General features: G+C 45.5%; 1 protein-coding gene across 1 annotated transcript; it reads right to left on the bottom strand.

The window, feature by feature from the left end:
* Positions 1-735: 735 nt before the first annotated feature.
* Positions 736-15,882, bottom strand: suox (sulfite oxidase). Its single transcript, XM_079598470.1, has 4 exons — positions 15,765-15,882; positions 4,502-4,568; positions 4,165-4,357; positions 736-3,389 (listed from the first exon to the last, which is right to left on the bottom strand). The coding sequence occupies exons 2-4, from the start codon at positions 4,558-4,560 to the stop codon at positions 1,905-1,907; spliced, it is 1,737 nt and encodes a 578-aa protein (XP_079454596.1). The 5' UTR covers positions 4,561-4,568; positions 15,765-15,882; the 3' UTR covers positions 736-1,904.
* Between the last annotated feature and the right edge of the window lie 1,264 nt (positions 15,883-17,146).

Genomic DNA, 17,146 nt, shown 5'->3' on the forward strand with positions numbered 1-17,146 from the left:
TTTAAATATGCTTGTAAAGGTGGGATTGTCAGTGCAAAAACCCTATAAAAAGCAAAAATGCCAAACACATAACTGCAGTGAAAGTTATTTAACCCCCTGAAGAAATTCTGGGTTTGTGAACAAAATCAACCAAGGCATCATTAAATAGTCATATAAAGTTTATTAATATACATTTGCATGTTTCTGAGAATAAGTTTGTCACTTCTAAAGAAAAAGAAAAAACAAATTGAAACATCCAGGTACAAATTTATTTTGAATTCCTTCAATAAAATGCAGCCTGTACTGTAAGTACTTACCTACGGGTGGATTTCCTTGCAGGGTTTCAGGCTGCAAGACTGCCGAATGACTAAAGAAACGTTGTCAGCAAGAAAACTACAATTCTTGTCTATTCCACCCACTGCTACTTATACCAACGGCAGAAATAAGCGCAGTTACAATAGCTTAATATGTGGGAGAGCGTTGCTATAGGAGCAGGGATAGGCAACTCTGGTCCTGGAGGGCCACTGTCCTGCAGAGTTTAGCTCCAACCCTAATTAAACACCTCAACAAGGCAATCAATGTTACTAGATAGAGCTAAACTCTGCAGGACAGTTGCCCTCCAGGACCGGAGTTGCCTATCCCTGCTATAGAGAGTGACAATATTGTATTGCAATAGGTGGAATTGAATGGGTAGAATTCCGAATTAAAGGAATTATCTTTTAAGAACATTCCAGATCAGATCCCTAAACTGGTAGATTTAGTTCAATAGTCATCAAACTTTAGAGCAGGCGTTCTCAACTCTGGCCTTCGAGGATCCACTAGAGTTTAGCTCCAACCCTGATCAAACTTAAAGGTTTACTGATCCAAACCTTGGTAGCTTTCAAGCAGAGACGGTCTTATTATTGGGAGATACGAGGGCCAGTGGCTCTACCAAAAGCGTAACGGTTAACTTGGATCACGTGTGCCTTGATAACCAATGACATTACAGCCTTCACATTATCATTGTGCAACAGTCAATCACTGTTTACGGATACCATTGAAATGAATAAGTGCCTTGAACTGAATAATAACTGTCGCACAATTGTCGCAAAAGTAACGCATTACTTTTAAAATTTACAACAAAATATCTGAGTTACTTTTTCAAATAAGTTACGCAAGATACTTTGTTTTCCCATTTATTGACTGACAGCTCTCCTGTCCTCATGATGAGACAAATCAAAGTGCAGAGGCTGTGTGTGTGTGTGTTTATTGTAGTTCTAGAGTAAATGTGAGCACACACAAAAAAATATTCAATATTCCTCAAAATTAATAAAATCTGTGAAATTCAGAATCAGAATACTATGCAAGCCTCCAATAACTAAATATGTTAAATAAAACATACATTTTTATGCATTTAATCTCACTTTATTGACCAATGTACTTGCTTCTGACCTTCAATGATTCAGTTAAATAAGCAAAAGTGACTATAGAGAAATAGAAATTTCCTCTACTGTACACATTTCCTTCAGCCTGAGGATTATTATTTCACTTTTGGTGTGAAAGGGTCTTTACATTTTCCAAAAAATAGAACTTTTGTGTTATAAAAAAACAAGCCCAGCCCAGGTGGGGAAAAAAGTAACGTAACGCATTACTTTTCCAAAAAAGTAACTAAATAATGCATTACTTTTAAAAGTAACTTTCCCCAACACTGGTCAAGAGTGACATTCGGTAAGGAGCCTGGACATGAAATCCTTGCTTGTTAAGCACTTACAAAAAACTAAGATTATAAATGTGGTCTTCACGTCATATACTGTATGATTTCAGAATTTGGTGATAGCAATGAATGACAAATGATAAACAAGTTTGGAATAATCAGTCTGTCCCAAGTATTCAGTATTTTAGGATTTACCCACAAACTCAAACAGCTACAAACTTAATTTTTGGTCTTACAAATCCTCATTCACTTTTACCTTTACTCGATGCCACGCATTGCTAAGCACTCCCCGTAAGTTCCAGATAGGGGGAACAGTATCTGGCTGCATGTTGTAACTACTGTCCACTGCTTTGCATACAATCTCCAGCTCCTGAGCACTATGAGGTAGTGGGACGTCAATCTCCCATAGCTTCCAAGCCCAGGCTTTTCCAGGTGGAGGAGGAGGAGCTTGTTGTCCCTTATCGCCAGTGCGAAGTTTGGCTACATGCCACGTCTTCCCACCATCTATTGAAACATCTACTCTGACAACTTCTCTTCCTCCTCCACTCCATGCATAGCCTTTTACAGTCATCTCCCCATCATTAGCGTCTACTGAGGTTCCCTCTGCTGGATGAGTGATTGCTGACTGTATGGGGAGCTCCTGTATGGCTGGTGCTGATTTAAAGTCCACAGTGTCCCAGTCGGTACCCGGAGAAAAGCCTTTGTAATCATTCTGCTGCCAGTGACTCTTGCTCTCCTCTTCACTCACAACAATTTTCCCCAACCATTTGACATTGCGGGCTCCAACAATTCCAGGTACAACCGCACGGACAGGGTAGCCATGATCAGGCGGAAGATCCTCCCCGTTCATCTCATACGCAAGAAGAACGTCACCTTCTTCACTCACAGCTTTGTTCAGTGGAATAGATGCGCCATACGCTGTACCGGTCACATCCTTGTCCAACCCTTCGAACTGGACATGTTGAGCCTTTGCTGCTACCTCTGGTCCAAATCCATAGTGCACCAGTACATCTCGCAGGAGTGCGCCTGACCACGTAGCATTGCTTATCGCAGCAATTCCCCAATTGAGTCCTTTGACTTGCTTGACTGTGTTCATCTCAGACCGACGGTTCCCAGCACACTGAAGCGTTGCTGTAATTGTGTGTTTTGGAAAACAAGACTTCAGCTCATTTAGTGTAAGTGATGCTACTCCACCAGGGAGACCCTCAATCTCCAACCTGTAGGTTTCAGGATCCACCCTGGGCACTGGAAGATGATTTCGCTTAAAGAATATGACCGAGGGGGTGATGTAGTTATCAGAGAGTATTGAAGAAGGTGGTTCGGCATTGAAGGGTTTCAGACTGTTGATCTGAAGGGCAGGGTGACGTGTCGGCTCGGCAGAGTAAGGGTCTAAAGCGTTGACGCTCTCTTGCTTCTTGATACTCTCTGTATTAAGAACACCAATTTTATACTCTGAGAGGATTTCAAGAACATGGTCTTGCTCGTGAACGGCATATAACGCCCAGTAAGGCTCCAGAGATCCACCTGCAGCCAGAAGTATTTTGTCGCCACCAGGGTGCATGGCTACAAATGCAGTAATATCGTAAACTTCCCCTTTATAGGTGACCCACACGCCATTGTCAAGGGAGCAATGCTTTGTGACTTCTTCTAGGGTGTACACAGGAAAAGCTGAAGTCTGCGTTACTGGTAACTGTGCCGAGGAAGCTGCCCACTCAACCTGAACAAAAATAGACACAATAAAAAAACAATTACTCAATGACAACTAAAGCCAAAGGAACACTGTGCAATTTTATTTGATAATTGTTCCTTTATTTGTCCCAAATGATGCTTGTCAGATTGTGTGATATGAGCCCAGGGAGATCTGATGGAAAGACAGTAAATGGTCTTTTATGTCAAACTCTCTGATCTGAGACTTTAGTAATGATTGACAGCATTTGAATTTGCAGTTCGTTTTGACATCCTCATTTGCACACAATCTTTAAAGGGAACATGACGTGCCTTTTTATTTTAATATATTTAAAAGTGCACTTATTGTCATGTAACATATTTAACATGTTTAAGTTCCACAAGATATATTTGCAAAACATGATTCTTCTTCTCCCTCATTCTCAGGTATAAGTAATGACTTTGTATTTGTACACACTTCTTACCATAACAGACCTTTAGTCGATAAATTAATTAGATTTTTATTTATTTATTAGTTGCTTAAATTATACTTGAGAAAACGTGGCAAGCCTTTGGTCAACAGTAGCGCCATCAGTGTCATCTCACCATCTCAAATAAAGCATTCCTTCCTGTCACCTATTTTGTTCATTTTTGAACACTTGACCCACCCTGAGTGCAAAGGTTTGTAACTTGCTTTCATTCATTATGTGACACAATAGATTTATATATGCATCAGTCAGCTGCTGTAGATATCCTTCTTTAAAATCTTTCCCCTTGTTATATCTGTAGATATTTTTCATTTTTTTAAAATGGGGAACATGTCTCACCTTGCCTTGGTGGAGCCTGTATGCTAAAACCGCTCCGGTACCCGCCAGCAGCCCCGCCAGAGCAAATCTAAGCTTCGGCACCCTGTCACTGAAGTATCTCTGCCTTCCATGGCCACCAGTGCTCCTCCAGCGGGAAGAAAGGTGTGCATCCCACACAGACAATGATGGGCCAATGCTCTTTGAAATCCTAGAACTGAGAGTTAAGAGAAGTTAATGCATCCATTTCATAATAACAAACATCATTATTCTTAAGTCTCCTACTTTCTGAGAAAGAAAGAGAATCTGGCCTTGACATAAATGATAAGGAACAAAGGTTTATATGAAATGGCATAATTACCTTTGACTCCTGATAAGGAAGACCGAAGCAAGACCTTGGCAATGCTTTAGGTGCTGCATTGCACTTTCTGAGAAAAGAGAGAAAGACTGTCAAAGTGCAATGACACAGTTTAAAAGCTCTGGTTTATCTGTTATGATGAATCCACAGTAAAAGGCTCATAATGGATTGAAGGAGCTTTTACTTTTTCACTTTACCTTACGCATTTATACATATGCACTTCAAAAATGGTGCTGATAGACAAACAAAAAAATATTGATTGAAATGTATTTGATATAGAATGTACTTAAAGGGATAGGTCACCCAAAAATAAAAATGATATCGTTTATGCACCCCTGATCAACCTTACCCTTTCTCTTAACCTAAGACTTCTGTATTCCTTAGTAAAAGTTGGTCTCAGCAGCTTTGTGAATTGGTTTTAAGAACCTATTCTTATTTAAGAACTTTTACTGCCATTTAGGAGAACTCTTAGTGGTAAGATAAAATGCTTGAATAGAGCATTGGGAAGCCAAGACCAGGACTGAAAACCACCGCTCTACGTCAGTGATTCTCTCTCAAACCTGTCCTGAAGGGCCCTGCAACACGTTACACTCCACATTTTGGATATCTCCCTGATGTAACACCTACATTTACATTACATTTAATCATTTAGCAGACGCTTTTATCCAAAGCAACTTACAGATGAGAGCAATAGAAGCAGTTAAAGGGATAGTTCACTTTAAAATAAAAATTCTGTCATCATTTACTCACCCTCAAGTTGTTTCAAACCTGTATTAATTTATTTCTTCTGCTGAACACAAAGAAAGATATTTTGAAGAATGTCGGTAACCAAACAGTAGTCTGTACCCATTGACTTCCATAGTATTTTTTTCCCTACTATGGAAGTCAATGGGTACAGACTACTGTTTGGTTACTGACATTCTTCAAAATATCTTTCTTTGTGTTCAGCAGAAGAAATAAATTAATACAGGTTTGAAACAACTTGAGGGTGAGTAAATGATGACAGAATTTTAATTTTAAAGTGAACTATCCCTTTAAACAACAATTTGCAAGTCCTCTGACCCTTCCCAGTTTAGTCTAACTCTAAAAAACAAAGATATAGACCAGAAAAGAAATATAAAGTGTTAGTATTGTTGCCGAAAAAGATGCGTCTTCAGTCGTTTCTTGAAAATGGCTACGGACTCAGCAGCTCGGGTTGAGTTCGGCAGGTCATTCCACCAGCAGGGAACAGTCCAGGTGAAGGTCCGTGAAAGTGATTTTGTGTCTTTTTGAAATGATGGCACCACGAGTCGACGTTCACTTGCAGAACGCAAGCTTCTGGAGGGCACACAAATCTGGAGTAATGAGTTTAGGTAAAAGGGAGCAGAGCCAGTGGTTGTTCTGTAGGCAAACATCAGTGACTTGAATTTGATGTGAGCGGCAATTGGCAACCAGTGCAAGTTTATGAAGAGAGATGTGGTGTCCGTCTCTTCGGCTCGTTAAAGACCAGTCTAGCTGCAGCGTTCTGGATCCGTTGCAGAGGTTTGACAGTGCAAGCTGGGAGGCCTGCCCAGAGAGCATTACAATAGTCCAGAGCACCTGCTGGTTTAACTTGGCTAATAGCACCATGGTGGTGTCTGAAAGCTCTACAGGAGGCATGAAGGCAACAAGGCACATCCAAATTCAATCATCGTGTCACATCCCGTCTCCTGAGATACCTTCATCTGATCAATCTTTGAAGGCAGGCAGTATATGGCTGCAACCATATGTAATTTTTTTGTACCAGATGTTCAACTAATGAAATATCTTTTCTTTATGCAGTGCATGCCATTGTAAAGTCTGTGTGTCCCTCACAAACTCGTTTTTATCCTTGTAATATTCAGTATGGCATCTACCATGACTAAAGTTTACTAGTAGAGAGTGCAAGACACGAAATGGGTCAAAGACATCCAATTATGCAAACAAACACAGTCAGTTCTGTAAGCAGATGGGGCAAAACATCATATGTGTCAAAATAAAAGTCTTGAAGAATAAGAGGCCATTAAGACTTTCATAATTATTACATAATTATTTCAATATTAAATTGCTTAAATAGAAATTAAAATCCTAGAGAATGAGTGAGTGCCAAAGAATGGGTGGCTAAATATGATTATAAAATCTAATCAAGAGGTCTATAGCAATAATGTATCAATCTTGTGAGACTTCCCTTACTTTAAGGGCATATATTCTAGGGCTGTAAACGATTAATCGCGATTAATCGAATCCAAAATCAAAGTTTTTGTTTACATAATATATGTGCGTATTGTGTATAATTATTTTGTATATAAATACACACACATGCATGTATATATTTAAGAAAAAAATGTTATTTATATATAAAATAGTTCTATTTATATATAATATAAATCATATAAAAATATATATGCAGTATATAAATGCAAATATTTCTCAAATATATACATGCATGTGTGTATATTTATATATACAAAATAATTATACACAATACACACACATATATTATGTAAACACAAACTTTTATTTTGGATTAGATTAATCGCGATTAATTGTTTACAGCCCTAATATATTCCCTAGCCTAGCCCATTAAGGTTCACTACAATGAAACAATGTGAGTGAAGTTTATGAATCAAAAGGAAGTGTTCTGTTACTGCCGTTTTTTGGTTCAATTAGGACTTATTGGGAAGTATAGGGGTCAATAGAGCCATTCCTTCCTAAATTTACCTTTCAGCTTACCAGCAATATATTAAATATGAAATATTTGGTGAGTTTAAAAGCATACTGCGTGGATCTTTACAGCTGAGTAAGACTAAACATCATGACTCATCAAAACTTAAACATTAGGCTTATCACTGCAAACACATGTAAGCCTGCTGGGTTATGACCAAAAACAACACAAAAAAAAACACTTGTCCTCAAATGACCAATGAAAAGAGAATTCAAGCTCTAGTTGCTTAAAGCTCTGAATGTCTCACTGCACCTGAAAAAGATTTACACCCCATGTTTAAACATTGCAACATTAATTTACTCCAACATCATATATCAGTCTATTAGCTTGATATCAGCAATGCATACACCACATGGGCTACTGGTTTTAAAACGGTTTATGGCCCACTATAAACATATATTTGCACATGATAAGACAAGGGCCAGCAGGGTTAAGCAGAAAGACTCCTGACACAGAAAATCTCTTGGAAATAAAACTATCAACCCAGAGCCTCGTTTTCAACAAGCCACCAAACAGCTGTGCGCTAATGAAATGAAAGGTTTGAAATGAGAAGCAGTTGCAGCCATGTTTGGACTGACATGATTGCATCATAACAGCTTATACAGTTGTTCTGGAACATGCCGTTCTTGTGTACAGAAAACATTAACCTTGCTGTCAGGACCAGCTGTGTGGAATCAGTGTGGTTTCTCAGCCTTTTCATTATCTAGACCACATAAAAGGCCCAACAAAAATATCCCACTGATTTTATTTCAATGTACTGACGTACATTAATCGATATTAAAGGAACACTCCACTTTTTTTGGAAATAGGCTCATTTTCCAACTCCCCTAGAGTTAAACAGTTGAGTTTTACCATTTTCGAATCCATTCAGCCGATCTCCGGGTCTGGCGGTAGCACTTTTAGCATAGATAATTGAATCTGATTAGACCGTTAGCATCTCTCTAAAAAAAATGACCAAAGAGTTTCGATATTTTTCCTATTTAAAACTTGACTCCTCTGTAGTAACATTGTGTACTAAGACCGACAGAAAATGATTTCAGTTGCGATTTTCTAGGCCAATATGACTAGGAATTATACTCTCATTCCTGCGTAATAATCAAGTAACTGCTGCCGTACCAGTAGCGCAATGATATTACGCAGCACCTGAAAATAGTCCCCAGCTCGGTAACTTCCAACGTGACCGGGACTAAGTTTGTAATATCATTGCGCTGCTGGTACGGCAGAACAGTTCCTTGATTATTACGCATGAATGAGACACACTGCTGTGTGAGAGTAAGACATGCTGCTGTACAATATAGTGTATATGAATGACCCGTAGCAGATCTATACAGGTGGAGCTGGGGAAGGTGGACAGTTTTTGAAAGCGCACTGCAACTTCTACAGCAGATGCTTCAGCTCTCCTCCTTCAGCTCTCCTCCTTCAGCTCTCCTCCTTCAGCTCTCCTCCTTCAGCTCTCCTCCCTCAGCTCTCCTCCTTCAGCTCTCCTCCTTCAGCTCTCCTCCTTCAGCTCTCCTCCCTCAGCTCTCCTCCCTCAGCTCTCCTCCTTCAGCTCTCCTCCTTCAGCTCTCCTCCTTCAGCTCTCCTCCTTCAGCTCTCCTCCTTCAGCTCTCCTCCCTCAGCTCTCCTCCCTCAGCTCTCCTCCTTCAGCTCTCCTCCTTCAGCTCTCCTCCATCAGTTCTCCTCCCTCAGCTCTCCTCCTTCAGCTCTCCTCCTTCAGCTCTCTTCCTTCAGCTCTCCTCCTAAAGCTCTCCTCCTTTAGCTCTCTTCCTTCAGCTCTCCTCCTTCAGCTCTCCTCCTTCAGCTCTCCTCCTTCAGCTCTCCTCCCTCAGCTCTCCTCCCTCAGCTGTCCTTCTCCCTCAGCTGTCCTCCCTCAGCTCTTCTTCTTCAGCTCTCCTCCCTCAGCTCTCCTCCCTCAGCTGTCCTTCTCCCTCAGCTGTCCTTCTCCCTCAGCTCTCCTCCCTCAGCTCTCCTCCCTCAGCTGTCCTTCTCCCTCAGCTGTCCTCCTTTAGCTCTCCTCCCTCAGCTCTCCTCCTTCAGCTCTCCTCCTTCAGCTCTCCTCCCTCAGCTCTCCTCCCTCAGCTGTCCTCCTCCCTCAGCTCTCCTCCCTCAGCTCTCCTCCTTCAGCTCTCCTCCTTTAGCTCTCCTCCCTCAGCTCTCCTCCCTCAGCTGTCCTCCTCCCTCAGCTCTCCTCCTTTAGCTCTCCTCCTTTAGATCTCCTCCTTCAGCTCTCCTCCTTCAGCTCTCCTCCCTCAGCTCTCCTCCCTCAGCTGTCCTCCTCCCTCAGCTCTCCTCCTTCAGCTCTCCTCCTAAAGCTCTCCTCCTTCAGCTCTCCTCCTTCAGCTCTCCTCCTAAAGCTCTCCTCCTTCAGCTCTCCTCCTTCAGCTGTCCTCCCTCAAACTCTCCTCCCTCAGCTCTCCTCCTCCCTCAGCTCTCTTCCTTCAGCTCTCCTCCTAAAGCTCTCATCCTTCAGCTCTCCTCCTTTAGCTCTCCTCCCTCAGCTCTCCTCCTTCAGCTGTCCTCCCTCAGCTCTCTTCCTTCAGCTCTCCTCCTTCAGCTCTCCTCCCTCAGCTCTCCTCCCTCAGCTCTCCTCTTTCAGCTCTCCTCCTTCAGCTCTCCTCCCTCAGCTCTCCTCCCTCAGCTCTCTTCCTTCAGCTCTCCTCCCTCAGCTCTCCTCCTTTAGCTCTCCTCCCTCAGCTCTCCTCCTTCAGCTCTCCTCCCTCAGCTCTCCTCCTTCAGCTCTCCTCCTTCAGCTCTCCTCCTTCAGCTCTCCTCCCTCAGCTCTCCTCCCTCAGCTCTCCTCCTTCAGCTCTCCTCCCTCAGCTCTCCTCCTTCAGCTCTCCTCCCTCAGCTCTCCTCCCTCAGCTCTCATCCTTCAGCTCTCCTCCTTTAGCTCTCCTCCTTTAGCTCTCCTCCCTCAGCACTCCTCCTTCAGCTCTCCTCCTTCAGCTGTCCTCCCTCAGCTCTCCTCCCTCAGCTCTCTTCCTTCAGCTCTCCTCCTTCAGCTCTCCTCCTTCAGCTCTCCTCCTTCAGCTCTCCTCCCTCAGCTCTCCTCCTTCAGCTCTCCTCCCTCAGCTCTCTTCCTTCAGCTCTCCTCCTTCAGCTCTCCTCCCTCAGCTCTCCTCCCTCAGCTCTCCTCCATCTCTCCTCCTTCAGCTCTCCTCCCTCAGCTGTCCTCCCTCAGCTCTCCTCCCTCAGCTCTCCTCCCTCAGCTGTCCTCCTCCCTCAGCTGTCCTCCCTCAGCTCTCCTCCCTCAGCTCTCTTCCTTCAGCTCTCCTCCTTCAGCTCTCCTCCTTCAGCTCTCCTCCTTCAGCTCTCCTCCCTCAGCTCTCCTCCTTCAGCTCTCCTCCTTCAGCTCTCCTCCCTCAGCTCTCCTCCTTCAGCTCTCCTCCTTCAGCTGTCCTCCCTCAGCTCTCCTCCCTCAGCTCTCTTCCTTCAGCTCTCCTCCTTCAGCTCTCCTCCCTCAGCTCTCCTCCCTCAGCTCTCCTCCCTCAGCTCTCCTCCATCTCTCCTCCTTCAGCTCTCTTCCTTCAGCTGTCCTCCTCCCTCAGCTCTCCTCCCTCAGCTCTCCTTCTTCAGCTCTCCTCCCTCAGCTCTCCTCCTTCAGCTCTCCTCCATCTCTCCTCCTTCAGCTCTCCTCCCTCAGCTGTCCTCCCTCAGCTCTCCTCCTTCAGCTCTCCTCCTTCAGCTCTCCTCCCTCAGCTCTCCTCCTTCAGCTCTCCTCCCTCAGCTCTCCTCCTTCAGCTCTCCTCCTTCAGCTCTCCTCCCTCAGCTCTCCTCCTTCAGCTCTCCTCCCTCAGCTCTCCTCCTTCAGCTCTCCTCCTTCAGCTCTCCTCCTTCAGCTCTCCTCCCTCAGCTCTCCTCCTTCAGCTCTCCTCCCTCAGCTCTCCTCCCTCAGCTCTCCTCCCTCAGCTCTCCTTTCTCAGCTCTCATCCCTCAGCTGTCCTCCCTCAGCTCTCCTCCCTCAGCTCTCCTCCCTCAGCTCTCCTCCCTCAGCTCTCATCCCTCAGCTCTCATCCCTCAGCTCTCCTCCCTCAGCTCTCCTCCTTCAGCTGTCCTCCCTCAGCTCTCCTCCTTCAGCTCTCATCCCTCAGCTCTCCTCCTTCAGCTCTCCTCCTTCAGCTCTCCTCCTTCAGCTCTCCTCCCTCAGCTCTCCTCCCTCAGCTCTCCTCCCTCAGCTCTCCTCCTTCAGCTCTCCTCCTTCAGCTCTCCTCCCTCAGCTCTCCTCCTTCAGCTCTCCTCCTTCAGCTCTCCTCCCTCAGCTCTCCTCCTTCAGCTCTCCTCCCTCAGCTCTCCTCCTTCAGCTCTCATCCCTCAGCTCTCCTCCTTCAGCTCTCATCCCTCAGCTCTCATCCCTCAGCTCTCCTCCTTCAGCTCTCCTCCTTCAGCTCTCCTCCCTCAGCTCTCCTCCTTCAGCTCTCCTCCCTCAGCTCTCCTCCCTCAGCTCTCCTCCCTCAGCTCTCCTCCCTCAGCTCTCCTCCTTCAGCTCTCCTCCTTCAGCTCTCATCCCTCAGCTCTCCTCCTTCAGCTCTCCTCCTTCAGCTCTCATCCCTCAGCTCTCCTCCTTCAGCTCTCATCCCTCAGCTCTCATCCCTCAGCTCTCCTCCTTCAGCTCTCCTCCTTCAGCTCTCCTCCCTCAGCTCTCCTCCCTCAGCTCTCCTCCCTCAGCTCTCCTCCCTCAGCTCTCCTCCCTCAGCTCTCCTCCCTCAGCTCTCCTCCTTCAGCTCTCATCCCTCAGCTCTCCTCCTTCAGCTCTCCTCCTTCAGCTCTCCTCCCTCAGCTCTCCTCCTTCAGCTCTCCTCCCTCAGCTCTCCTCCTTCAGCTCTCATCCCTCAGCTCTCCTCCTTCAGCTCTCATCCCTCAGCTCTCATCCCTCAGCTCTCCTCCTTCAGCTCTCCTCCTTCAGCTCTCCTCCCTCAGCTCTCCTCCTTCAGCTCTCCTCCCTCAGCTCTCCTCCTTCAGCTCTCCTCCCTCAGCTCTCCTCCCTCAGCTCTCCTCCTTCAGCTCTCCTCCCTCAGCTGTCCTCCCTCAGCTCTCCTCCTTCAGCTCTCCTCCTTCAGCTCTCCTCCCTCAGCTGTCCTCCCTCAGCTCTCCTCCTTCAGCTCTCCTCCCTCAGCTCTCCTCCTTCAGCTCTCCTCCCTCAGCTCTCCTCCCTCAGCTCTCCTCCCTCAGCTCTCCTCCCTCAGCTCTCCTCCTTCAGCTCTCCTCCCTCAGCTCTCCTCCCTCAGCTCTCCTCCCTCAGCTGTCCTCCCTCAGCTGTCCTCCCTCAGCTCTCCTCCTTCAGCTCTCCTCCTTCAGCTCTCATCCCTCAGCTCTCATCCCTCAGCTCTCATCCCTCAGCTCTCCTCCCTCAGCTCTCATCCCTCAGCTGTCCTCCCTCAGCTCTCCTCCTTCAGCTCTCCTCCTTCAGCTCTCCTCCTTCAGCTCTCCTCCTTCAGCTCTCATCCCTCAGCTCTCCTCCTTCAGCTCTCATCCCTCAGCTCTCATCCCTCAGCTCTCCTCCTTCAGCTCTCCTCCTTCAGCTCTCCTCCTTCAGCTCTCCTCCTTCAGCTCTCCTCCCTCAGCTCTCCTCCCTCAGCTCTCCTCCTTCAGCTCTCCTCCCTCAGCTCTCCTCCCTCAGCTGTCCTCCCTCAGCTCTCCTTTTTCAGCTCTCCTCCCTCAGCTGTCCTCCCTCAGCTCTCCTCCTTCAGCTCTCCTCCTTCAGCTCTCCTCCCTCAGCTGTCCTCCCTCAGCTCTCCTCCTTCAGCTCTTCTCCTTCAGCTCTCCTCCCTCAGCTCTCCTCCTTCAGCTCTCCTCCCTCAGCTCTCCTCCCTCAGCTCTCCTCCTTCAGCTCTCCTCCCTCAGCTCTCCTCCCTCAGCTCTCCTCCTTCAGCTCTCCTCCCTCAGCTCTCCTCCTTCAGCTCTCCTCCTTCAGCTCTCCTCCCTCAGCTCTCCTCCTTCAGCTCTCCTCCTTCAGCTCTCCTCCTTCAGCTCTCCTCCTTCAGCTCTCCTCCCTCAGCTCTCCTCCCTCAGCTCTCCTCCTTCAGCTCTCCTCCTTCAGCTCTCCTCCTTCAGCTCTCCTCCCTCAGCTCTCCTCCTTCAGCTCTCCTCCCTCAGCTCTCCTCCTTCAGCTCTCCTCCTTCAGCTCTCCTCCTTCAGCTCTCCTCCTTCAGCTCTCCTCCCTCAGCTCTCCTCCTTCAGCTCTCCTCCTTCAGCTCTCCTCCTTCAGCTCTCCTCCTTCAGCTCTCCTCCCTCAGCTGTCCTCCCTCAGCTCTCCTCCTTCAGCTCTCCTCCTTCAGCTCTCCTCCCTCAGCTGTCCTCCCTCAGCTCTCCTCCTTCAGCTCTTCTCCTTCAGCTCTCCTCCCTCAGCTCTCTTCCTTCAGCTCTCCTCCCTCAGCTCTCCTCCCTCAGCTCTCCTCCTTCAGCTCTCCTCCCTCAGCTCTCCTCCCTCAGCTCTCCTCCTTCAGCTCTCCTCCCTCAGCTCTCCTCCCTCAGCTCTCCTCCTTCAGCTCTCCTCCCTCAGCTCTCCTCCCTCAGCTCTCCTCCTTCAGCTCTCCTCCCTCAGCTCTCCTCCCTCAGCTCTCCTCCCTCAGCTCTCCTCCCTCAGCTCTCCTCCCTCAGCTCTCCTCCCTCAGCTGTCCTCCCTCAGCTCTCCTCCTTCAGCTCTCCTCCTTCAGCTCTCCTCCCTCAGCTCTCATCCCTCAGCTCTCCTCCCTCAGCTCTCATCCCTCAGCTCTCCTCCTTCAGCTCTCCTCCCTCAGCTCTCATCCCTCAGCTCTCATCCCTCAGCTCTCCTCCTTCAGCTCTCATCCCTCAGCTCTCCTCCTTCAGCTCTCCTCCCTCAGCTCTCCTCCTTCAGCTCTCATCCCTCAGCTCTCCTCCTTCAGCTCTCCTCCCTCAGCTCTCCTCCTTCAGCTCTCATCCCTCAGCTCTCATCCCTCAGCTCTCCTCCTTCAGCTCTCCTCCCTCAGCTCTCCTCCCTCAGCTCTCCTCCTTCAGCTCTCCTCATTCAGCTCTCCTCCCTCAGCTCTCCTCCCTCAGCTCTCCTTCTTCAGCTCTCCTCCTTCAGCTCTCCTCCCTCAGCTCTCCTCCCTCAGCTCTCCTTCTTCAGCTCTCCTCCTTCAGCTCTCCTCCCTCAGCTCTCCTCCTTCAGCTCTCCTTCTTCAGCTCTCCTCCTTCAGCTCTCCTCCCTCAGCTCTCCTCCTTCAGCTCTCCTCATTCAGCTCTCCTCCCTCAGCTCTCCTCCTTCAGCTCTCCTCCCTCAGCTCTCCTCCTTCAGCTCTCCTCATTCAGCTCTCATCCCTCAGCTCTCCTCCTTCAGCTCTCCTCCCTCAGCTCGCATCCCTCAGCTCTCCTTCTTCAGCTCTCGCCAACGAGTGCAAGCCAGTCCAATGTTCACTCTAGTTCGAGCTCTCTCTCTATCATGCTCCCGTTTTCTTTTCTTCGCCTCCTCCGACATCATACCCTTCCTTTTTAGTTGTAGACTCCGTCATGATGACAATTCAAAAGCTACCTGGCTGCTAGAAATCTTTCATTTATATGTACCTGCCGAGTATGCTCCACCCAGCGTAACGCTTGCCGTAAAGCAAGTCAAATTTGTAGTTTCTTACGTCTCATTCAAACTACAGATCCGCTACCCGATCTGGCAAACTTACATAGTGTGGTTATAGCCGATAGAGGGCCGCAAAGCGAATGCAGAAGTGCCGTTCACCCTGTTACGAGTTGATGAACCACTGAAACGATTTTGGAAATATTATTTGAAGGTAAAAAAGTATCTTTGGTGTTGCTTTAATTGAACACTACCCAACAAATAACGGTGCGCTTGTTCATTTTCATTGAAGCAATAGCGAAGATTTAAAAGCATTTGGCTCACAGAAAATACAATATTATTTTCCAACATCCTAATTTTTTTTTTATGTTCTTTGTACTGATGAATAAGAAATTAATGTACCAAATACAAATTATTATAATAGACTATATATAAGCTGTGAGTTTATCTGGTTTATTTATTTTTGGCTAGTAGAAGTTCTGAATGGCCGGTAACTTAACAATTTAGTAGCCAAATTGGCCGGTGGCCTTGTTTGCAATCAAAGTCAAACATGCTTTACACACAAAAGAATGGGTTAAAAAAATGCAACATTATTCATATCCAATGATAAGCTCCCACTGAGGTACATATTAAAAAAGAAAATAGGTCGCCAATTAAAACAAAACAAAACAATGGAACACTTTCCAAAAAAGAAAAAAACTATTTTGGAACTCGTTCTAAAATTTTACTATTTTCAACTTAGGCTTTCTGTCATAATATGCATCCATGCACATGTTTTAACAAAAAGCAATTACTTAAAAGATTTATATACAGTAAGCTAAAAGACACTTTGTATAAAGTAGGCTAAAAAACAGTCATGTGTCACACAAAAACAAACTCAACCGGCTAAATTACGATTCAGCCCATCACGGTCCCAACTTAACAAAACAAACACACACACACACACAAACGTGTTGCTTTGAATTCCAACTACCGACGGTTTCCCGATTATTTCTGAATAACGAGGAAAGTAGTCTTACTGTAATTACACTGCAGTTCCCAGAGAAGCAGAGCTCGCGATCTCCAGCTACTGATCCTTCGCTGGACGACGCTTGGAAACTGACAGTGACGCACGAGTGTGACGTGGCCGCAGCCTCCGGCTACATCAGCACGAGCACGAGCACAGTTTGTTCTCTTTTTTCCCCCACTGTATATTAACAAGTACCAACAGTAAACGCGTTTGTTTGAACAACTTGCTTTGACTGGTGAAGTAGTAAATTATTGCTGGTTACATTGATCAACTATGCTATTTTGGACATTTGCTACATTACACTATCAAAAAAACATTGGTATACTATCTGTGTGTGTGTGTGTGTACTTTTTGCAATTACACGAACACTGCTATAATTTAGCTAATTTTAGAATCACACAGTAAGCATGTCATTTTCTAGAAAATTCCGTAGGGAATGTTCAAACATTCTACAGGTGAAACTCGAAACATTAGAATATCGTGCAAATGTTCATTTATTTCAGTAATTCAACTTAAAAGGTGAAACTAATATATTATATAGACTCATTACATGCAAAGTGAGATATTTCAAGCCTTTATTTGTTATAATTTTGATGATTATGGCTTATGAAAACCCCAAATTCAAAATTAGAATATTGTGAAAAGGTTTTCATAAGCTGTAAGCCATAACCATCAAAATTATAACAAATAAAGGCTTGAAATATCTCACTTTGCATGTAATGAGTCTATGTAATATATTAGTTTCACCTTTTAAGTTGAATGACTGAAATAAACGAACATTTGCACGATTTTCTAATTTTTGAATAATTAATTGAATAACGTAGCTAATAGTTCATTGACAATCGTTATGCATCTTAATATCTTTTAATACCATTGTCAAATTGCCTTTGAGTACAGTCAGAGACAAAAGCAGATTCACTACCGGTCAAAAAAGAAGAATAATAGGATTTTCTGGTTTTTGAAAAGTCTCAAGATCACCAAGGCTGCATTTATTTAATAAAAAAATAGCAATAAATAATGTGGAATATAATTAGAATTTGAAATAACGTTTTTATGTAAATATATTGTAAAATGTAATTTATTCCTGTGATCAAAGCAGAATTTTCAGCATCATTACTTCAGTCTTGAGTGTCACATGATCCTTCAGAAATTGCTGCTGATCAGTGATCAAGAAAAAATTCCCACTGGACGTAACTTGTGTCCACTCTGGGCTTGCAACAGTTCAAGTCAAGGTCCAAAGGGAGGCACACAAAGCTCAGTTCACAAAGTCAACAACAAACAAAGATATTACCATACTTACACAGATGCATCATTAAAAACCTTTTCGGTTTTAATCGATCTTCATGAATATATTTACACTGGTTCTGTCTTGGCAGAATATTAGCATACCGT

Source organism: Phoxinus phoxinus (genome assembly GCF_949152265.1).
Source record: "Phoxinus phoxinus genome assembly, chromosome: 22".
NCBI classification, from domain to species: Eukaryota; Metazoa; Chordata; class Actinopteri; order Cypriniformes; family Leuciscidae; genus Phoxinus; species Phoxinus phoxinus.